Source organism: Rhinopithecus roxellana, chromosome 18 (genome assembly GCF_007565055.1).
Source record: "Rhinopithecus roxellana isolate Shanxi Qingling chromosome 18, ASM756505v1, whole genome shotgun sequence".
NCBI lineage: Eukaryota > Metazoa > Chordata > Mammalia > Primates > Cercopithecidae > Rhinopithecus > Rhinopithecus roxellana.
The window spans coordinates 92,851,737-92,875,844 of NC_044566.1; the positions used below are offsets into that span (position 1 = coordinate 92,851,737).

Genomic DNA, 24,108 nt, shown 5'->3' on the forward strand with positions numbered 1-24,108 from the left:
AGACCGGCCTGGCCTATATGGTGAAACCCTGTCTCTACTAAGAAAACAAAAAAATTAGCCAGGCGTGGTGGCGCATGCCTGTAACCCCAGCTACTCGGGAGGCGGAGGCTGCAGTGAGCCAAGACAGTGACAGTGCACTCCAGTATGGGCGACAGAGCAAGACTTCGTCTCAAAAAAAAAAAGAGCACAGGCGCTATGCCGGAAGGCTTGGGCTCCAATACTGCTTCTGTGACTATGACTGAGTTACTAGAGTGCCTCTCTGGTATTTGGTTTCCTCATCTGTAAAATGGACATAATAACAGTATCTATCTCATAGGGTTATTAAGAAGATGAAATTAGTCAAGGCTGAAACACATTAGAACAATACCTGGCCCACAGCAGGTACTCAATTAAGGTTAGTAATTGTGAGAAAATGGGCAGCCTGCCACCCCAAACTACCATGTCGGTGCCTTCCCTGCCTGGCCTTAGTTGTTATATCCTGTGTCATTACTCATCTTCTGAACTTAGATAACAAAGAACTAATCCTAGCACTCCAATACTGGAGAAAACATGTATTTCCTCTCTTATAATGCACTGGATCAGACGATCTACCAACTCGGTATTGCTGGTGAACAGGGCAAAACACAGGGAAGCGCAGAAAACACTACAACAAAGACAGGCAAATTCGAATCATTCTTCCCAGATGCTAAACACCCATACATTTTTATAGTGGTATTAGTGTCAACACCGACCGCCATTCATGATTCAGACATCTTTCTTACTTGCTACTGCCTACTTACTGATCCTTAATTTTCTACTCTGTGGATGAGAATCCTGCTATCCACTCATGAAAATCACTTAGGAGTTTACTTTCCTCAGCTGGTTCTAGAAGGGAATCAGTGACTGTTTATTTAAAAAAAAAAAAAAAAAAAAAATCATTTGTTTCAAGACACTATAGGTAAGAGCTATAGCTGTACCCTAAAAGCTGTCCTCAAACTATTCTGCATTCATATATAAAGCAAAGCAGAAACTTTTTAACAATCCTGGGCTCAGGAATGGCTTTCTGGCTTCCACATAATCCAGTTAACTCAAAGTGAGGCAGAAAATTCTTTCTGTTTTAATATACTTTCAAATCTTTCGGCCAGGCACAGTGGCTCATGCCTGCAATTCCAGCACTTTGGGAGGCCGTGGGGGGCGGATCACTTGAGGCCAGGAGTTCCAGACCAGCCTGGGCAACGTGGCAAAACCCTGTCTCTACTAAAAACACAAAAATTAGATGGATGTGGTGTCCCACATCTGTAAACCCAGCTACTTGAGAGGTTGAGGCACAAGAATCACCTGAAACCAGAAGGTGGTGGTTTTCAGTGAGCCAAGATCGCACCACTGCACTCCAGCCTGGTTGACTGAGTGACACTCTCCATCTCAAAGAAAAAAAAAGCTTTCTAAAATGTAGTACACTTTTCTATTATTGTAAAAACAGCATAGTAAAAACAATTGAGTCTTTTCTTCCAAAATATAAAGCCTTTGAGACTTCATCAGGAAAATAAATTATTCTTGGTTTAGCAGGGACAAATACACTAACGTTTAATATTATACTTTCTAACTGCTAAGACACAGCTTGTCTCCAATTTTTGGTTTTTGTTTTTAGGGTCTTTTTTAAATGATTTCCTTCACACTAGCTTTTTTAGTTACTTGCCTCCTTCTGCTAAAGCAAGAGTACAGTTTTTAAAATCTGGCTAATTAGGTGATTAAAAAAATTACTATTTTAAATCTACACTGCCTAATTTACAAAACTCATTCAAATACATGACCATACGCTGTTCTGTGGTGTAAATGGGTATTACTATTTCCTCTCTCTTTTTTTTTATTTTTTTTTTCAGATGGAGTCTCGCTCTGTCGCCCAGCCTGGAAAGAAGTGGCGCGATCTTGGCTCACTGCAAGCTCTGCCTCCTGGGTTCAAGCCATTCTCCCTCCTGCCTCAGCCTCCCGAGTAGCTGGGACTACAAGCGCCCGCCACCACGCCCGGCTAATTTTTTTTGTATTTTTAGTAGAGATGGGATTTCACTGTGTTAGCCAGGATGGTCTTGATCTCCTGACCCCATAATCCACCCACCTCGGCCTCCCAAAGTGCTGGGATTACAGGCGTGAGCCACCACGCCTGGCCTACTATTTCCTCTTAATGAACAATTAGAACTACAAGATATTAAATGAATTTCTTCCGAAACTGGTGTGCTGATAGGTATTACAACCAAATGCAGTAAAATAATCATCAATGATCCTTCCCTCCACTTCACACCTGATGTTGAACAGATCACATAATCCCATGGATTCCATTTCCACCGTCTTCCTCAACACCATCTACTTTGTTGCATACAGTACTTTATTTTAGGGGTCTGCCGTTTCTATCCTGGATTAGAAGAGGATCCTAATTTGTCTACCAACTTCAAGTTTTGCTCTGCTCCAATCTATTTTCCACACAACAAACCAAAATGAGTTTTCCAATGCCACAATTCTGTCATGTTAACTCTTCTGCATGCAATTATTCAGAGGCTCCCAAAACCACAAGAAATAAGTTGCACCACATTAAAGCCCACACATATCTGGATCCTAACTTTCTCTCTAGCTCCCTTTCTAACCGCTGCCCCTCATACTACAAATCTGCAGTTTTCCAGAGTTCTCACTGTCTCTCACCTCCAGGCTTTTGCAATAAGATGTTTTCACTGACATTAGAGCTGTGTTCATCATCAATCTCACTTTTCAGCTAACTCACTACTACTCAGATTTCAGGCTTTACTTAGCTATCATTTCCATTGGAAAATCTGCAATGATACCCTAAAACTAGGTAACATGCCCATCTTATATGGGCCCCTGCACCTTGAGCTTAGCATTATCAAAACATAGTCAAATGCCTCAATACTTGCAGTCCTCCCGAAGAAGTCTTTAAGTTCTTTGAAATCAGGATCTGTGGCATGTTATTCATTGCCTTAAAAAAAAAAAAAAAGAGCTGGGATCCCAATTCCTGTCTTCAGTATCTTTATGGGCATGCCTTTCACTCTGCTCTCAAGTTCCTGAGATCAAGGTAATGAAATCTTGCATAAAACGAAATTTGTTAAAGGTAAATACTTGATACCAAATGATTACTTCAGAATTACATTTTAAAACATTAATTTCTCTCTAAGGAAAAGGATGATTCAAGGACAGATTAATAAGCCATAAAGAAAACAGTTGCAGAAGACCACTGAAGTACTGCACACAATGCTTTAAAGGAGTATGGGTAAACTGTCTCCATGTAACATCCTAAATATTCAAATAAGAAAGGAACAAAGGTTTGAAGGAGAAATGTAACAAACGAAAATTGCATCATAACTGGTGGAAACTACTTGGGCAAAAAAAGTAGAATACGATCACCAAGGAAAATAATTTAGTCTTAAAAATACTGTAGACTAATTTTAAAAACACTAAACTTTTTTAAAAGATAGAATTACCTATAATTGGCATATGCACTCTGCCAATGAAAAACTGTTGCTAACACAGTTGCTAAAAACACAAGATATTCCAAAATTCAGTACTATTAATTTTCATCAGCAAATTTCTATCTGCATAGATATCCTCAAAAGTAATCTTATACTCAATGACTCTAAACTAGTAAATGTGAACGGTGTAGCTCCAAGTGAATGTGGAGTCACTATACCAGAAACCTAAACTAATAGCCAAATTTAAAAGAAAAATATGTGGCCGGGCGCGGTGGCTCAAGCCTGTAATCCCAGCACTTTGGGAGGCCGAGACGGGCGGATCACAAGGTCAGGAGATCGAGACCATCCTGGCTAACACAGTGAAACCCCGTCTCTACTAAAAATACAAAAAAAAAAAAAAAAAACTAGCCGGGCGAGGTGGCGGCGCCTGTAGTCCCAGCTACTCGGGAGGCTGAGGCAGGAGAATGGCGTGAACCCGGGAGGCGGAGCTTGCAGTGAGCTGAGATCCGGCCACTGCACTCCAGCCTGGGTGACAGAGCGAGACTCCGTCTCAAAAAAAAAAAAAAAAGAAAAGAAAAATATGTACAGCCTCTTGTATCAGAAATAAAAACAAACTAAAAATAAAATTAGTATTAAAAATTATTTCCGGTCGGGCATGGTGGCTCCCACCTCTAATCCCAGCACTTTGGGAGGCTGAGGAGGGCAGATCATCCAAGCTCAGGAGTTCAAGACCAGCCTGGCCAACATGGTGAAATCTCATCTCTACTAAAAATACAAAAATTACTAAAAAATCACAAATTACTAAAAATAAAAATTAGCCACGTATGGTGGCGCATGTCCATAATCCCAGCTACTCCGGAGATGGAGGCACAAGAATCGCTTGAACCCAGGGGGGCGGGGATGGAGTGAGCCGAGACTGTGCCACTGTACTCCAGTCTGGGCAACAGAGTGACACTCTGTCTCAAAAAAAATTATTTCCACCAGGCACAGTGGCTCACACCTGGACACCTACAATCCTAGCACTCTGGGGGGCCGAGGCAGGTGGATCACTTGAGGTCAGGAGATTGAAACCAGCCTGGCCAACATGGTGAAACCCCATCTCTGAAATGAAATGAAATGAAAAATTAGCTGGACATGGTGGTGCATGCCTGTAATTCCAGTTACTCGGCAGGCTGAGGCAGGAGAATTGCTTGAACCCGGCACGCAGAAGTTGCAGTGAGCTGAGATCGCACCACTGCACTCCAGGGAGAGACTCCATCTCAAAAAAAAAAAAATATTTCCCAGGGTAACAAAAGAATATTCCTTTAAAATTATTTTTAAATGCTTATCTGAAAACTATAACCTGCAGGTTCAGTTGTGGCATCACAAATTCAGAAATAATCATTCGTGCAGACAATGAGAATCAATCATTATTTGAGTGTGTAATAGGATGTTACAAATCATCTAATGCATACAAGGAGAAAAACTGAAAAGATGAGATTTCTTTTCTCCTTTCTACCTTTCCATATTTCCAAATTTACTAGAACAGAGGCTGCAAATTCAGATGCAGCCTCCTAAGAAGATAACCAAAATAACCTGTTGAACAAGCAAAACCAAGTGTATTACCCACAGAGACACGTTCGAGGCCCACTAAAAGCCACAGTTCAAGATCCTAGACTTGGCATCTGCATGCTTCTCTGAGGCCCACTGAGCGACCCCCTCGGGGGTCTCCCCAACCACAATGGTGAGATGAGTCTCACACTGGGTAGAGCTCCAATTTCCTTTTCAAGAACTGTAGGAATAAAGACCCGCTGAATTTCTGATCACATTTGAAAATGTTTAATATTGGAAGAAACCTCCCATATTACAAACATAATGTCCTCAACATTTTTTTTCTAAGTCCATAAGTCAAAGTTCACCTGAAAGAAGACAGGCATAGGCTTCATAAGCCCATCTTCATGCTGACTCTAGAAGCCAGTGAGTTCAGAAGGTTTCCTCAGATCACCATCCCAACAGAACACAATTTACCTGGGAACCTTGAGTATTTTCCTCCGTCTTGACTTGCTTTGTCCATGGAAGTCTGGGCCTAGGAGATACAGTCTTTCCAAATCTTAAACCGACAAGGCACTGTCAGGTTTGCAGTTAGAGACGGCCAACCATTAGGTTGTGAGCCCAATTCATGAGGTGCACAAACAACATATTCAATATGCTCCTAGGAGACTCTCACGAGTTTGGCTCAGACTAAGTCTCTGGTCTCTCAGAGTCAGACTTCTGCTCTTCAAATGCCTTAAATATGTAATGCAAATTCACGGTCTTCTCTTTCTAAATGGCATCATTTCACCAAGGATAGTTACAAAGTGGGGAACAGGGAGAGGGAAAGAGGAAGACCTATTAGAAAGGGGAAACGAGAAATATCCTGACAGTGACTTCAGACCCCAAACGCACAGAAAGCTAGTGGGGTTTAGAAAAACTGAATGATTGGGTGTGGTGGCACACGCCTGTGATCCCAACACTTTGGGAGGCCAAGGCAGGTGTATCACTTGAGGTCAGGAGTTCAAGACCTGACCAACATGGTGAAACACAGTCTCTACTAGAAATACAAAAAAAAAAGTAGCCGGGCATGGTGCTGCACACCTGTGGTCCCAGCTACTTGGGAGGCTGGGAGAACCATTTCAACCCGGGAGGCAGAGGTTGCAGTGAGCCAAGATTGTGCCACTGCACTCCAGCCTGGGTGACAGAAAGAGACTCCATCTCAAAAAAAAAAAAAAGAAAAGAAAAGAAAAAAAGAAACTGTAGATATTGGACAGGTCTTTTGAAGGCTATCACCAAAATCTTTCCTGTGAAAACAGGTAACTCTAATCCAGTTGTGCTAGCAGACAAAGGATAACCCCCTTGGAGACTTCCAGGGTGGGTTCTTACTACCTTCAGTTAGCATTCAGGAGTAAGCCCTGAAGTAATTGTGACCCCAGCTCCTTCCTCACTTCTTGTGCGCAGCCTTAGGCCAGAAACAGAAAATGTCATAAACAAGCAAAAATTGGCTGGGAAGGCACCACAGTCAAACAACATAACTCCATATTACACATTTCAAGAGAGCCTGAAAACAAAGGCAGTATAGGACCCAGAATAAGATGATAACCTTGAAGATAAAACTAGATGCTCCCACTCCAAAAATTAAACACCAGTCTTTTGATAAAGACACGTGAGACACTAAGAAGAAATTACAACGGAAAAATAATTGTTCTGCTTTATTCAAGAGAATAGGGGAAAAAATGATAGTAGGCAACGTTCTAACAGCAAATCAAGTACCCATTTCTCCTTTTACTCTTCAACTCACAAGAAGAATTTTCACTAATTATTAGTGGAGAAACAAGTAAAAAATTTATTGATATGAGTGGCACAATATTTACCTTAATTCCTGCCTTTGTTCCACAAGCTCTCCCTCTGAATCAACAAACTACTCGGTTGATAGATATCGATAATAACTGTCGTATTTCCCACATCCCAGCACACAACGGTCACCTTTGGACCTTTAGCCAAGAAACATTCCCTTCCTATGAGATACTACATCCATTAATTTCATAAAGAAAAATCTCCTACATAAACAGAATTTCCGTATCAAATGCTCTCCTGATGGTCTCATCCTTGAACCCTTGAGGACTCCATCATTCATCATCAAGCCAGAAATAATTTGGACAGTGACGCATTAGTATTCTTGTGAATAAATCAAGTACAAATTGAATATACAAAAAAGGCAAGATTCCTTGTCAAAAAAATATATAATTATACTGGTAGAAATATTCAGGCTGAGTAGATCAAGGTTCATAATGACACATCCAAACCCCTACCCAAATTCACACAAATGTCTAAAACAAAAATGTAAAGAGGAAAAGACCTCATAAGGAAATAATAACAATAATTTCATCATACACTACTCAGGGGTTTGCAAGGCTGCAATCAGGGAGTGAACCAGGCTGCATTGTCACTGGAGACTCAAATGGGGAGAAATTTGCTGCCAAGCTCATTCAGATAGTTGGCAGAATTATGTCCTTGTGGCTGCATGAGGAAGGACTCCAGCCTTTTGCTGGCTCTTGGGTGGAGATTGCCCTTACATAGATCCTTAGAATCTGCCCACCATCCACTGCCAAGCAGGCTTCCTCAATATGGCTGCTTACTTTATCAAGCCAGCAAAACGAATCTTGTTCTCTAGTCTGTTAAGATCAAGTATTATATAATGAAACATAATCACAGGAGTGACACCCAACCACTTTGCCACATAATGTAATTGAATGCAGTGACATCCCATCACTTTTGCCATATAATGCAACCTAATTAAGGGAGTAACATGACATCACCTTTGCCATATTCTATTAGTTAGAGAAGCAATTCACGGGTTCTACTCAAATTGAAGAGGAGTGGATTATACAAGAGGAAGGGAGTAGATAAAGGTTTGGATGCCTGACAGTTCCTCAAAAAGATAAACATAGAATCACCACATGACCCAGGAATTCCACTCCTGGGTACATACCCCAAATAACTTAAAAATAGACATATGGCTGGGCGCAGTGGCACACACCTGTAATCCCAGCACTTTGGGAGGCCAAGGTGGGTGGATAACCTGAGGTCAGGAGTTTGAGACCAGCCTGACTAACATGGTGAAACCCTGTCTCTACTAAATACAAAAAAAAAAAAAAAAAATTAGCCAGACATAGACATGGTGGTGGGTGCCTCTAATCCCAGCTACTTGGGAGGCTGAGGCAGGAGAATCACTTGAACTCGGCAGAGGTTGCAGTGAGTCAAGATCACGCCACTGCACTCCAGCCTGGGCAACAAGAGTGAAACTCCATCTCAAAACAAACAAACAAATATATAAGCAAATACTTGCATACAAATGTTTGTAGCAATACTAATTGCAATGGTGAAAATGTAACCCAAATGTCTTTCAACCAATGAATGGATTTTTTTTTTTTTTTTTTTTTTTTTTTTTTTTTTTTTTGAGACAGAGTCTTATTCTGTTGCCCAGGCTGGAGTGCAGTGGCGCCATCTCAGCTCACTGCAACCTCTGCCCCCAGGGTTCCAGCGATTCTCCTGCCTTAGCCTCCAGAGTAGCTGAGATTACAGGCGCCTGCCACCATGCCCGGCTAATTTTTTTGTATTTTTAGTAGAGACGGGGTTTTGCCATGTTCACCAGGCTGGTCTCGAACTCCTGACCTCAGGTGGATATTTTTAAAGTGGTACACTCATACAATAGAATATCACTCAGCCACAAAAAAAGAAGAAAAAAACCTGATACGTGCTATAACATGGATACTATATTTATATTTTGCTTGGTTGAGTCCAATGTTAAGTCTATCTAAAGTCCTTATTTTCACATATTTGCAGTTAAATAATTTCTTTCTTTTTTTTGAGATGGCGTCTCGCTGTGTCACCCAGGCTGGAGTGCAGTGGCATGATCTTGGCTCACTGCAACCTCCACCTCCTGAGGTCAAGTGATTCTCCTACTCAGCCTCCCGAGTGGCTAGGATTACAGGTGCGCACCACCATGTCTGGCTAATTTTTGTATTTTAAGAGACGGGGTTTCATCATGCTGGCCAGGCTGGTCTTGAACTCCTGACCTCATGATCCACCCACCTTGGCCTCCCAAAGTGCTGGGATTAAAGGCATAAGCCACTGCGCCCAGTCTTGTATTTAATGTTTAAAATAGATTCAAATTCTCTTGTGAAATTCTTTTCTTTTCTTTTTTTTTTTTTTTTGAGACAGACTTCCGCTCTTCTTGCCCAGGCTGGAGTGCAACGGTGTGATCTTGGCTCACTGCAACCTCCACCTCCCAGGTTCAAGCGATTCTCAGGCCTCAGCCTCCCAAGTAGCTGGGATTACAGGCACCTGCCACAACACTAGAATAATTTTTGTATTTTCAGTAGAGACAGGGTTTTGCCATGTTGACCAGGCTGATCTCGAACTCCTGACCTCAGGTGACCTGCCCACCTCGGCCTCCCAAAGTGCTGGGATTACAAGCCTGGATTTCCTTATATACTTATCTATTTTCTCCATATTTTCCTCGGATTTCTTTAACGTATAAATCATAGTTATCTCAGCCAATTCCAATATCTAAAGTATATGTGGATCTGTTTCTATTGTGTTTTATTTTTTTCTCTTGGTTTTTGGTTTCTTTTGGTATCTTTCATAAATGTGACTAATCAATATGTACTAAATGGCAGACAATGTGTATTAAATAGGTATTGTGTATAAAATGTACCTCCTAGAATATTATTTATTCAACAAATACTTAGTGAGCACTGACTAAGCACTGACAATATGTTAGGCACCATGCACATGTGATACAGTAATAAAGAGAGCAGCATCCCTGCCATCAGAAGCTGTTGCACTCCAGTGTAGGAAGGAGGCATTTACCTAATACTAAAATGGCCTTTAAGGCCCTAAAAATCTAAGCTCCCTACTATACTATTATCTTTTTTTTTTTTTTTTTTTTGAGACGGAGTCTCGCTCTCGCCCAGGCTGGAGTGCAGTGCCCGGAGCTCAGCTCACTGCAAGCTCCGCCTCCCGGGTTTACGCCATTCTCCTGCCTCAGCCTCCCGAGTAGCTGGGACTACAGGCGCCCGCCACCTCGCCCGGCTAGTTTTTTGTATTTTTAGTAGAGACGGGGTTTCACCGTGTTTGCCAGGATGGTCTCGATCTCCTGACCTCGTGATCCGCCCGTCTCGGCCTCCCAAAGTGCTGGGATTACAGGCTTGAGCCACCGCGCCCGGCCTATCTTTTTTTACCTTATCTCTAAATTGTCTCTCTCTTGATGATTCCAATCACATGCTTCCTCGGTGTTTATTCAGTATCAGGTACACTTCAATCTCAACCAACAATCTTGCACTTGTTATTCTTTCTGCCTAATATGCTTTGCTCTTCTCCAGGATAGCAACAAGACTTGTCCTGCCACTTCCTTAGATAGTCTGCTAAACATGCACTTGGCCCTCTATATCCTTGGGTTCTGTATCCACAGATTAAACCAACCACAGATGGAAAATACTCAGAAAAAAAAAAAAAAAAGAAAGGAAGAAAGGAAGGAAGAAAGGAAGGAAGGAAGGAAGGAAGGAAGGAAGGAAGGAAGGAAGGAAGGAAGGAAGGAAGGAAGGAAGGAAGGAAGGAAAAATAAAAACTGCAAATTTTAAAACACAGTGGGACAACTATTCACATAGCATTTACATTGTATTAGGTATTATAAGTAATCTAGAGATGATTTAGAGTATGCGGAAGGGCTGCGCGCAGTGGCTCACATCTGTAATCCCAGCACTTGGGAGGCCAAGGCAGGTAAATCATTTGAGGTCAGGAGTTCAAGACCAGCCTAGCCAACGTGGTGAAACTTCATCTCTACTAAAAATCCAAAAATTAGCTGGGCATGGTGGCGCATGCCTATAATCCAAGCTACTTGGTAGGCTGAGGTGGGAAAATTGCTTGAACCCGGGGGGGAGGGGGAGGGCGGAGGTTACAGTGAGCCAAGATCATGACACTGCACTCCAGCCTGGGTGATAAAGTGAGAGTCCACCTCAAAAAAATAAATATATAAAAATTTAAAAATAAAGTATACAGAAGGATGAGCATAGGATATATGCAAACACTACCCCATTTCATATAAGGCACTTGAGGATGAATAAATTTTGGTATCTGAGGGGGTAGGTCTTGGAACCAATCCCTTGTAGATATCAAGAGATGCCTGTATTTAAAATTGTGAATATAGCCCCACCTTCCAGCAGTCTCTTTCTCTTATGTTTCAACATAGAACATATTATATGTTTTATTATTTGTTTATCATCTGTTTCCTTCTTCTATAGTGTAAGCTCCCTGAGGGCAGAAAAATACATTCAGTCTTTTTGTTCACTACTATATCAATAGCACTTCAAACAGTGTCAGACAAATAACATGCACTTGGTAAATATCTACTGAATAGATAAATGAATAAATGATTTAAAATGTGATGAGTTAATGAAGAGCCTAAGAAAAATACAGCAGAGGGCCTAATTTAATGAAGACAGTTAAGGAATGCCTATGTGAGAAATTTACATTGAAGCCAAGACCTAAACAATGACTAAGAGACAATCAGGAATGAAGACAGAAGCAGTTATGAGTAAGTACAGAAGTTTCAAGAATCTGAACAATGTCAAGTATGGTGGATACATACAATGCAAAAGATACACTGGCACAATTACCAGTTTGGAGAGCTAAGCAAAATCCAACCATTTAAAACATTTATATGAGTAGTCATTCAAAAGTTATTAAAGACAGGCATATGATCAAATCTGGATTTTTGGTCACTCAAACTGAAGTATCATGAATTAATGGACGAGAATTCCTATATGCCAACAGTAAACAATTTGAAGAAGATATCAAGAAAGTAATCCCACTTACAATAGCTACGAATAAAATAAAATAAAATACTTAGGAATAAACTTAACCAAAGAAGTGAAAGGTCTCTACAGTGAAAACTATAGGCCGGGCACGGTGGCTCACTCCTGTAATCCCAGCACTTTGGGAGGCTAAAGCGGGTGGATCACGAGGTCAGGAGATCAAGACCATCCTGGCCAACATGGTGAAACCCCGTCTCTACTAAAAACGCAAAAATTAGCTGGGCGTGGTGGTGCACGCCTAGAGTGCCAGCTACTCAGGAGGCTGAGGCAGGAGAATCACTTGAACCCGGGAGGTGGAGGTTGCAGTGAGCTGAGATTGTGCCACTGCACTTCAGCCTGGCAACAGTGACAATCATCACAGAAATCGAGAAAAAAAATTCTAAAATTTATATAGAACCACAAAAGATCCAGAATAGGCAAAGCTATCCTGAGGAAAAAGAACAAAACTGGAGGAATCACATTACCTGACTTCAAATTATACTACAGAGCTATAGCAACCAAAACAGCAGAGTACTGGCATAGACCAATGGAACAGAACAGAGAATCCAGAAATAAATCCATACATCTGCAGTGAATTCATTTGACAAAGGTGCCCAGAACATACTTTAGGGAAAGGACAGTCTCTTCAATAAATGGTGCTGGGGGAACTGGATAACCATATGCAGAAGAATAAAACTGGACCCTTATCTCTCACCATATACAAAAATCAAATCAAAATCTATTGAAAATTTAAACCTAAAACCTCAAATTACGAAACTACCAAAAGAAAACATTGCAGAGGCCGGGCGCGGTGGCTCAAGCCTGTAATCCCAGCACTTTGGGAGGCCAGACGGGCGGATCACGAGGTCAGGAGATCGAGACCATCCTGGCTAACACGGTGAAACCCCGTCTCTACTAAAAAATACAAAAAGCTAGCCGGGCGAGGTGGCGGGCGCCTGTAGTCCCAGCTACTCGGGAGGCTGAGGCAGGAGAATGGCGTGAACCTGGGAGGCGAAGTTTGCAGTGAGCAGAGATCCGGCCACTGCACTCCAGCCCGGGCGACAGAGCAAGACTCCGTCTCAAAAAAAAAAAAAAAAAAAAAAAGAAAACATTGCAGAAACTCTCTAAGATGTTGGTCTGGGCAAAGACTTCTTGAGTAATATTCCACAAGCACAGGCAACCAAAGCAAAAATAAACAAATGGGATCACATCACGTTAAAAAGCTTCTGCACAGCAAAGGCAACAATCAACAGTCAAGAGACAACTCACAGAATGGGAGCAAAATATCTGCAAACCATCCATCTGACAAGAGATTAATAACCAGAATATATAAGGAGCTCAACTCAACGAGAAAAAAAAAATCTAATAATCCAATTTTTTAAATGGGCAAAAGATCTGAATAGACATTTCTCAAAAGAAGACATACAAATGTTAAACAAGCATATGAAAAGGTGCTCAACATAACTGATCATCAGAGAAATGCAATACAATGAGAAATCATCTCACCCCAGTTAAACTGGCTTTTATCCAAAAGACAGGCAGTAACAAATGCGGGCGAGGATATAGAGAAAAGGGAACTCTTGTATAGTGTTGGGGGGAATGCAAATCAGTAAAGCCACTGTGGAGAACAGTATAGAGGTTCCTCAAAACACTAAAAATAGAGCTGCCATATGCTCCAGCAATCCCACTGCTAGGTATATACCCAAAAGAAAGGAAATCAGTATATCAAAGAGATATCTACACTCCCACATTTACTGCAACACTATTCACGATAGCCAACATTTGGAAGAAACCTAAATGTCCATCAACAGACGAATGGATTTTTAAAAAGTGGTACATATATATAATGGAGTATATGTACTCCATATATATTCAGCCACCAAAAAGAATGAGGTCCTGTCACTTGCAACAACACAGATGGAACTGGAGGACATTATGTTAAATGAACTAAGTCAGACATAGGAAGACAAACTTGACATGTTCTTACTCATCTGTGGGAGCTAAAAATTAAAACAGTTGAACTCACAGTGATAGAGAGTAGAATGATGATTGCCAGAGGCTGGGAAGGGTAGTTGGGGGGGGGTGGGTTGAAGGACATGGGGATGGTTAATGGATACAAAAACGGGTACAATTAGATAGAATGGGGAACATCTAGTATTTGACAGCACAACAAAGTGATTACAGTCAATAATAATTTATTGTACATTTTAAAATAACTAAAAGTATAATTAGAATGTTTGTAACACAAAGACATTATAAATGCTTGAGGTGAAGAATTTTTTAAAAATTAATCAGATGGAAGCAAGAATGACTACAAGGAGAATAATTAGAAGGCAGATGAAGTAATCTAGACTAGATGATAGTAGCTGGAATTTGGGTTGGTTAGCACAGGCAAAGAAAGAAGTAAATGGATTAGAAAGCTATCTGAGTGAATTCTCCACAGTCACATTTGTTAAGAATTACTGTGTTTCTAGCCACCACCTTCCTAGGCAGAAAAGAATGAAGGATAAGAATTTTAGAGCAGGGATAGGCAAACGTTTTCTTAATGGATCCACACAGTTGAGTCTACTCCACATAGTTGAGTCTACTATTCAGCTCTACCATTTTAGTGGAAAAGCAACCATAGACAATATGTAAAGGAATGAACATGGCTGCCCTCCAATAAACCTTTATTTATAAACATAGGTGTGCATGGGCTGTAGTACCAATCTATAGTTTCAGGAAAAAGATGTTCGGCTTTTAACTTGTTAGTTTCAAAGTGCCTCAGAGGCATCAAGTAGTAAGAGCTATACAGGAAGCAACTGGATATGTAATTCTGAAGTTCAGAAGTGGTATCTAGAACAGATACACACGTTTGAGATTGGTCAGAAAAGTGGCAACAGGCCAAGTGCAGTGGCTCATGCCTGTAAATCCCAGCACTTCGGGAGGCCAAGGAGAAGGACTGCTTGAGCCCAGGAGTTTGAGACCAGTCTGGGCAACACAGTGAAACCCCCGTCTCTACAAAATATAGAAAGTAGGCAGGTGTGGTGGCACACATCTATAGTCCCACCTATTCAAGCAGCTGACGTGGGAGGGAGGAGCACTTGAGCCCAGGAGGTTGAGGTTGCAGTGAGCCGTGACTGTGCCACCACACTCTAGCCTGGGTGACAGAACAAGACCATGTCTCAAATAATAATAATAAAATAAAAAAGAAAAGGTGGCAATTAATGCCATGAAAAAAAGTAAGATTGCCCAGGGCAAGTTAGCACAATAAAAAGAGGAAATGTCCTACTCAGGACCCAGAATAAAACCCCCATTTAAGGAACAAAGATAGGAAGAACAATCGGGAGGAATCTAAGAAGGGGCATTCAAACAAGCCAAAAACACAAAAACTGGAACTGAGTAATGTTTCAGAAGTGAATATCTCACGAGGGAAGTATGGACTGACCAAGAGACTCAAATGCTGCTCAGAGATTGATAGAAGATCAGATTTCAAGCTTATATACTGGATTTAACAAAGGGAAGAGGTTGCTGGTAGCTTTGCAAGAGAAATCCAGTAGGAATGAGTAAAGAAGCTAGACGGCAAATTTAAAGATAAAGTGAAAGATACAGAAATGAAAGTGAGGAAGGGCAATTCTAAGAGCTTTGGCACTGAAAGGGAAGAAAGAGAGAAGGTGGCAACTAGCTGTAGAGTGAGGGGGTGATGGTGCTTTATGAATGGAAGAAATGGTTGTTTCTTTCCCACTAAACTGTGAGCACTATGATGCGCAGATTACATGTATCTCATCACCACATCCTTCCCACACAACTGAGTGAACAATACATTTGTTCACTGAGCATTTTTAATAGCAATGATAACAGAAAGGAGCTAAAAGATGAGGAGAATTTTAAGACACAGAAGGGAGAAAAGACAATCAGTGAAACCATAGCCTGTGAAAGCTATAAAGAATACATTTGGAAAATAGGAGGAGAAACTGGCTTTCCAGAGCATGTGGAACACCTCCTCCTTGTAACAAGGGAGAAGAAACAACATGGATAAACATAGATAAAAGTAAATACAGGTAAATATGGGCAAGAAGCTGAGGATATTTATTAACCAGGGGCCAAGTTTTCTAATTGTCCTCTAATGCATGAAATGATCTTGCACAATGAAGAACAGCCCAATACAGAATGCCAAAAGTAACAATAAGAAATGCTGAAATGAAGAGTTCCTGCAGGCTAACTCAAATCACAAGGTTAAAACTCTACATGATGACTCTCTTCTAAATAGAAAAAAATAGAATAATTTTTCATGGGAAAAGGGGAAATTGCATACTTCAATTTCTGCATTTCTCCCTCAGAAGCCTTCAGCTGCAGAAGGCTCTTGCTAAATGTTTGCAATATACAGTTATCTATAGCTATACCACCTTCACCAGAAACATGATTCTAACTTACATATTATGCACATGGAGAGAAGCTCAAGATAAAGATACACAGAGAAACTCACAATATTTAACACATGAAACACATACCACTATTAAATGCAATCCAGAGATCTGACAATACAATTTTTAATCACTAAGCTTTTTCCTATGAAAGTCTGAGTCACTGCTGATTCACTGAATACAATGCTCAAACGGTTTCTCACTCAAACTTATGCTATTTAAAATAACACAAGTTGCCCAGGTGCAATGGCTCACACCTGTAATCCCAAGACTTCAGAAGGCCAAGGCGGGAGAATCACTTCAGCCCAGGAGTTTGAGACCAGCCTGGGCAGCACAGTGAGACCCTCATCTCTACAAAATAAAAATAATTAGTCAGGTGTGGTGGTGTGTGCCTGTAGTCCTAGCCACTTGGGAGGTTAAAGGAGGGATTCTTGAGTCATGGCAAGAGGATCATTTGAGCCTAGGAGTTCAAGGTTACAGTGAGCTATGATTGCACCACTGCACTCCAGCCTAGGCAACAGAGTGAGACCCCCATCTCTAAAAATAATAAAATAATCCAGTTAAAAACACTGATTTTTGGCCAGATGCAGTGGCTCACACCTGTAATCCCAGCACCTGGGAGGACGAGGCAGGCAGATCACCTGGGGTCAGGAGTTCAAGACCAGCCTGGCCAACATGGTGAAACCCTGTCTCTACTAAAAATACAAAAATTCTTAGTTGGGCATGGTGGCAGGCGCCTGCAATCCCAGCTACTCCAGAGGTTGAAGCAGGAGAATCACTTGAACCCTGGAGGTGGAGGTTGCAGTGAACCAAGATTGCATCATTGCACTCCAGCCTGGGTGACAAGAGCAAGACTTCACCTTAAATAAATAAATAAATGTAAAAACACAATAATTACATTTTATCTTATACTTTTGACAAAATGCTTAACTTAAAGACATATACAATAAAAGTTAAAATAGCTCCTCACCTTGACTACTCCATCAAAGCCAGGGATTGTATTAACCTCTGCTTTCTTAGCTAATAATTTGCTTTCAATCTTGTCACCCATGGCTTGAATAGCATGTGTATCAGGTCCAATGAAAATGACATCTTCTGCTGCCTGTGGAGAAAAACAAGTCAAAATTTATAACAAGAACATTACAGAGCATGATGTGGAGTCACAATTCATAAAAAGAAAAGCCCATATGTGTATTTTCTAACTATTTTTCTCGCAGAAACAACAGTTTTTGAGCCAACACATTAAAATACTATATTGCATATAGTACATGTGTGGATAGATGCATGCAACAAAGTCAAATGAAAACAACGGACAGCACTGAAGAACTCCTGCTGGGTATAAACAGTGCACCTCCGAAAAGCCGCTCTATGACACTGTATTTGTATATAACGTCCTATGCCACCTAATCTAGCCAGTAAGGTCACCCCTAAACACCTTATAAATCTCTGTGTTTTCAACAGCCTGCAGCATAGTGCCTAGTATAACACAAATATCCATATTTACTGAATACCAATTCTGCGCCAGGCTCTGAGCTAAACATAGGAGATAACATGGATGAAGATGACAGGATATCAATAATTTCCAGGAAACGTGAACAGATCACTGACACTTCAGAGAAACAGATAAAAGAAAGTACAACATGTTTACATCTTTGTGACTACAAAAGATGAGTCAAGAATCCAGCGGGAATTTAACTGGGTAGACTTCCAGTTTCAACCAAAACCACTCTGCACAAACCACACTGAGTACCTTGACAATGGATCTACCTCTCTGTTCATTCCACTCTAATAAAAAAAAATGCTAATGACTTAAACAGATCTAGAGACAGAACAAAATATGATGCCATTAGCTCCACCACAGGGCATGGTCTAGAAAAGTAATGGGGGTGTTTGCTGAGATAAAGGATGAAGTCATTTCATAAAGAACTGAAGGTAAATATAAAATGGGAAAAACCAGACCTATATGCAGGCCTTCCTCGAGGAAGGCGCCTAACTGCTGATTGCCCTATGACCTTTGTCAGAGTTGGTATAAACAATAAATCGCATATTTATATATCACTTTTGCGTCACATGTTCATTCCATGTTAGCATTGCTACTTGCAAAGAATCCTGACTTGGGAAAAAAGATTCATTCTCCTGGTGACCAGGGCAGCTGAGTAGCCTGTTGCTTGAACTGCTCTCCTGGCCATCGTGACCAGGAGGATTAACCCCATCCTGAGCAGCAAGTGGAAGTCGAACAAGGAATAAACACAAGGAATACACAAGGAGATAAATATTTAGGAAGTGAGATGTGACTCCAACTTTGCACACGCTGAGCTGAGGTGCCTCACAATAGTCAAGTATTCATGTGAAGGAGGCAGATAGAGAGGTATAGAAGTGATCAGACAAGTCCAGGCTGAAATACAGATTTTATCTTTTTTGAGACAGAGTCTCACTCTGTTATCAGGCTGGAGTGCAATGGCACAATCTTGGCTCACTGCAACCTCCAAACTACAGATTTTTAAAGGCATCAAATACAGGATGGAATTAAAAGTTGTGAATGGCAGTCCAGGTGCGGTGGCTCACGCCTGTAATCCCAACACTTTGGGAGGCTGAGGAGGACAGATCACGAGGTCAAGAGATCGAGACCATCCTGACCAACATGGTGAAACCCCGTCTCTACTAAAAATACAAAAAATTAGCTGGGCGTAGTGGCACGCACCTGTAATCCCAGTTACTGGGGAGGGTGAGGCAGGAGAATTGCTTGAACCCGGGAGTCAGAAGTTGCTGTGGGCCGAGATGGAGCTACTGCACTCCAGCCTGGGGACAGAGCGAGACTCCATCTCAAAAAATATATATAAAAATAAAAGTTGTGAATGACATCATTCAGAGAAACTGAGTAGTAAAGCCAATGCATTTAAATTCAAGAGGTATGCTTCTCTCCTACCCAAAAGCAAAACAAAAGGGAATTTTTAGACCCGGAGTCTAAAGCATCCATTTCTTTGAGTGACAATGTGGATAATATCTGACTTTTAAGTTTGATTAAAGAATTAAATAACGTACAGGAGGAAAACTATTATTTTCCTTCTACCCTTCTAAGTTTATGGCTGTGGCACCTATTACAAAAGATAGATTAACCAAAAAAAAAAAAGTATACACATTTACTTAATGTAAGTTGTACGTGACACAGGAGCCTGCGTAAGGAAATGAAAATCCAAAGAAGCAGTGAAACTTGAGTGTTTTGATACAAGGCTGATGAAGACTAGAGAACTAAGGAGAAATGACAGCACAGAGAGCAAGAGGTAAGTGTCATAAACTGGGGACAACTACTCAGATTCCTCTGCATCCTTTTCTCTTTGGGAATGAGGATGCTCCTAACCCTGTCTCTACTAAAAATACAAAAATCAGCTGGGCATGGTGGTGCGTGCCTGTAATCCCAGCTACTCTGGAGGTTGAGGCAGGAGAATCGCTTGAACCTGGGAAGTGGACGTTGCAGTGAGCCAAGATTGCACCACGGCACTCCAGCCTGGGCAACAGAGTGAGACCCTTTCTCCAGAAAAAAAAAAAAAAAAAAGAGGACACTAGAATAATAAGATAGCTAGGTCCACAGGACTCTAAAATAATATTATAGGAACCCAAATGCCTAAAATTTGCTGGTGTTACAAGTGGCAGGATGCTAGATAAGAATCCCCTTCAGCCATAAGAGGTGCTTATAAAGTATCTCTCTATCAAATGTTTTTGTATTTGGTTTTAGTAGAACCTTATTTTCATGGAAAAAAAAAATCTTATGCAAATCCCCAAAAATGTAAAGCACGTAGGAAGTAGCGCTGCTCTGTATGGGGAGATAATAGTGGTAAGCCTACACCTCTATCAACTCTGTGTCTCCAGGTGGATACATGAATCATTTCGGACCAGGACAATGATCATATTCATTTCTCTTTATCCAAAACCTGAAACCCGCTGAACACTAAGTAAACGCAAGAGGAAACAATCATGCTTCAACCATCAGTTGTCTTTCCGTATTCTCGTTTTACTTGCAAAGATGGAAATTTTTATTATAATGTTGCTTTAAAAACGACTATGCCAGGTAGATGTAATCAAGCAATCAGAGTGCCCACACAAAGAACTGAAGAAATAACATAAATGAGAACATCCAAAACACATTATGATTATACAGTAAAACTTCTGATTAACAGGAGCCCAATGACCTGGAACACTGATTAACCAGATTTTTCTTGTGCATTCTAATTTGAGGAAAATTACTCACCCAAAAATGCAAAATTATCAAAAAAAAAAAAAAAAAAAAAGCTTACATCAAGTATTTAGTGACTATTTTTTGTCCCACCCAATACAAAAGAAAAATAGTAGTATGCTGGATAACTACAAATGTTTCAATGACTTAACTTCCTTTTTATCAATGTGTTTTTGGAAGTGCTCCCTAGGTCGGCCTTTAAAAGTAATTAAAGCAAAGTGAGAGAGCAACATTAGAGGCTCGTGGCTCCCATAAATCTGTGACCAAAAAGGATGAGGTCAGGATAAGAGAATATGGCAACTGCAGTGTGATGCAGCATGTTTCAAACGCTTTCAGTTCTCGACCAGGCAGTGGTGTGATGTAGAATAAAAAGCCAGATTTTATCCACTAGTAACCTTCGATACTCTCCTGTTAACCCGGTATTTTTTGTTATCCATCTAATTCTCAGCTTCCCTTAATCACTGTAAGTTTTCCGTTACATAATAGTAACTAAATTTGTTTCCAAAAGTAAGCTTCTCAAGGTCCTTTTAAATTTACCTTGCATGATGCATATAATATCTGAATGCAAACAAATGTCTCATGATCACAAAAGGTGGGCATTTTTCATCATTAAAGTGATTCATTAAAAAAAAAAAATTATGAGCCAAGTGTGCCTGTAGTCCCAGGTACTTGGGAGGCTGAGCCAGGAGTATCTCTTGAGCCCAGACACTGTTCACAGTTGTTGTGCGCTACGGTGGCACCTATGAATAGCCACTACACTCCAGCATGGGCGACACGGCAAGACACAAGAAGAGAAAGAAATTATGAAAAGCTGAAATCACTGCTCCAAAATTTTATTCATTTCCTAAATTCTGCGACTTTACGGTTCTGGAAAAATTTTAATAGAAGAATGGGGAAAAGGGTTGGGTTTGAGCAGTATGTTAAGGAAATGAGATTTAATTTACAATAGACTTTATGTCAGGAATGAAGGACAGAGAGAATCATTGTAAAAATTACAATGTATGATACATATTTCATTCTTAGAAATATCACAAGTTAGTAAATCGCTAATTATGAATTCAGATTTTCAAGTGTATACATTTTAGGTTCACCAAGAGTTGCTACTTGAGTAACTACAAAACCAGGGTCAGAAGTAAAAGACAGCCATGGGGCCAGGCGTAGTGGGTCATGCCTGTGATCTCAGCACTTTGGGAGGCCGAGGCAGGTGAGCTGCATGAGCTCAGGAGTCTGAAACAAGGCTGAGCAACATGGCGAAAACTTTTCTCTACAAAAAATATAAAAATTAGCCAGTCATAGTGGTGTATACCTGTGGTCCCATGTGGTCCCAGCTACTTGGGAAGCTGAGGTAGGAGGATTGCTTGAGCCCAGTGGGTAGAAGCTGGAGTGAGCTGAGACTGCACCACTGCACTCCAGCCTGGATGACAGAGCAAGACCCTGTCTCAAACAAACAAACAAAAAAAGACAGCCATGGAAAAACAGCTGAACTGTCCAAAAGATCCAGATTGTGGTTTTTAACACTATTCCATGCTAAAAGGAAAAAGTGTTTCTCGTAGAAAAGGCCAGTTCCAGGATTGGTTCAGGGAATATAGCACATCTGATAAACTGAGTCAGAAAGAAAGCTTTCAAAAATTAATGTAGCAGATAGAAAGGAGCACCCACTGAATACAGTGATATCAATAGGAACATCGAAAAGAATACTGGGGAGATTACAGGGTTAATTCATTCTTTTAAAGACCTCAGAATAAACCACTTCCTTCTACCTCTATTCAAGTGTTTGAACTTTTTGGACATAAGTCAAATGATTTTAAAATACATGGCTCTTTAAAAAGCAATGTAGAGAAAAACTAAATTTTATACATTAAACTAAGCAAAATAAAAGTATCAAGGTAAAATCCAACGCAATTTTTTTTGTTTTTTGTCGTGATACAAAGTCTCGCTCTGGACTGCAACAGGGAGATCCTGGCTCACTGCAACCTCCACCTCTGGGGTTCAAGCAATTCTCCTGTCTCAGCCTCCCAAGTAGCTGGGACTACAGGTGCCCCCCATCATGCCCAGCTAATATGGTTTTGTATTTTTTGTAGAGACAGGGTTTCACCATGTCGGACGAGCTGGTCTCGAAATCCTGACCTCAAGTGATCCACCCGCCTCGGCCTCCCAAAGTTCTGGGATTACAGGTGTGAGCCACCATGCCCAGCCTCAATACAATGTTTTTATAAGGCAAAAAAAAAGGGACCAGAATAACATCCATGTGGTGGGGGGAAAGCACAGGACAAAAACATACCAACACAATAGATCAAAACTATCATCTAATTTTTTTTTTTTTTTTTGAGATGGCATCTCACTCTGTCACCCAGGCTGAAGTGCAGTGGCGCAACCTCGGCTCACTACAACCTCCACCTCCCAGGATCAAGCAATTCTCCCACCTCCGCCTCCCAATTAGCTGGGACTACAGATGCACATCACCATGCCCGGCTAATTTTTTTTGTATTTTTAGTAGAGACAGAGTTTCATTATGTTGGCCAAGCTGGCCTCGAACTCCTGATCTCATGATCCGCCCACCCTGGCCTCCCAAAGTGCTGGGATTACAGGCATGAACCACCGTGCCCGGCCTATCATCTAATATTTCAAAACAAGTTAAAAGACATTTTTAAATGACACATAACATAAAATAGCATAAATCAGATTTAGAAAAGCTCAGAAATGCAGAAAGGAGATGACAGAACTCAGGATACAATTAGAAATGAAAAAGAAAATCATTCTATAAATGAAAACAGCTACAAAGAAGTTAAGAGTGAATAAGGAAAACAGACAATGCCTTATGAGAAAGACAAAGTGAAAATAAAAATATTGAATTTAAATATAAAAAATGAATAAACAATACAGGAGAAGATGACAAATATTGCAGATAAAAAAGGACATCCAACATATGAATAATAGGAATCCTTGAAGAGAACCAAAGCAAAAAAAGAGCAAATATTAAAAATATAACTCAAGAAAATTTACTTGAACTAAAAATACATATTAAAAGACCACACTACAGGAGAAATTCATTCCAGGACGACCAACATACCAAGAAAAAATGCTAGCAATAATACTTAAGTAAATGAAAAAAAAAACAAAAAACAGGAAAAGGTAACTATACAAAAGAGAAATTTAAATAATCATCAGACTTTGACAGCAACATTTTGTGCCAAAAGAAAATGGAATAATAAACTCTTTTGAGTAAGAAACTCAAGGAAACAAAGTATGAGCTAAGAATTTTACTTATTTTAATTTTGGGGAAGAGGGTCTTGCTCTGTCGCCCAGCCTGGAATGCAGGGGTGCCATTATAGTTCACTGCAGCCTCAAACTCCTGGGCTCAAGTGATCCTCCCATCTTGACCTCCCAAGTAGCTAGGACTACAGGTGTGTACTGCCATGCCCAGCACTTTTTTTTTTTTTTTTTTTTTTTGGTGGGGTAGAGATGGAGTCTTGCTATATTGCCTATGACGGTCTCAAACTCCCGGCCTTCAAGCGATCCTCCTGCCCCAGCCTCCCAAAGTGGTGGGATTGCAGGCGTGAGTCACCAGGCTGTGTCATGCTAGGCAATTTTAATCCACAGAAGTCAGTGCAACTATAAAAGGCAGAGAAAACGTAACAACATGCAAGAACTCA

General features: G+C 40.7%; 1 protein-coding gene across 3 annotated transcripts in view; it reads right to left on the minus strand.

Moving 5' to 3' along the window:
• PCCA (propionyl-CoA carboxylase subunit alpha) overlaps positions 1-24,108 on the minus strand; it is a 450,132-nt gene that overhangs the window by 310,246 nt on the left and 115,778 nt on the right. For all 3 annotated transcript variants that reach the window (XM_030921949.1, XM_030921950.1, XM_010368513.2), the window contains exon 7: positions 17,195-17,326. In XM_030921949.1, coding sequence (XP_030777809.1) covers positions 17,195-17,326 — 132 coding nt within the window. The remainder of the gene's footprint in view (positions 1-17,194; positions 17,327-24,108) is intronic.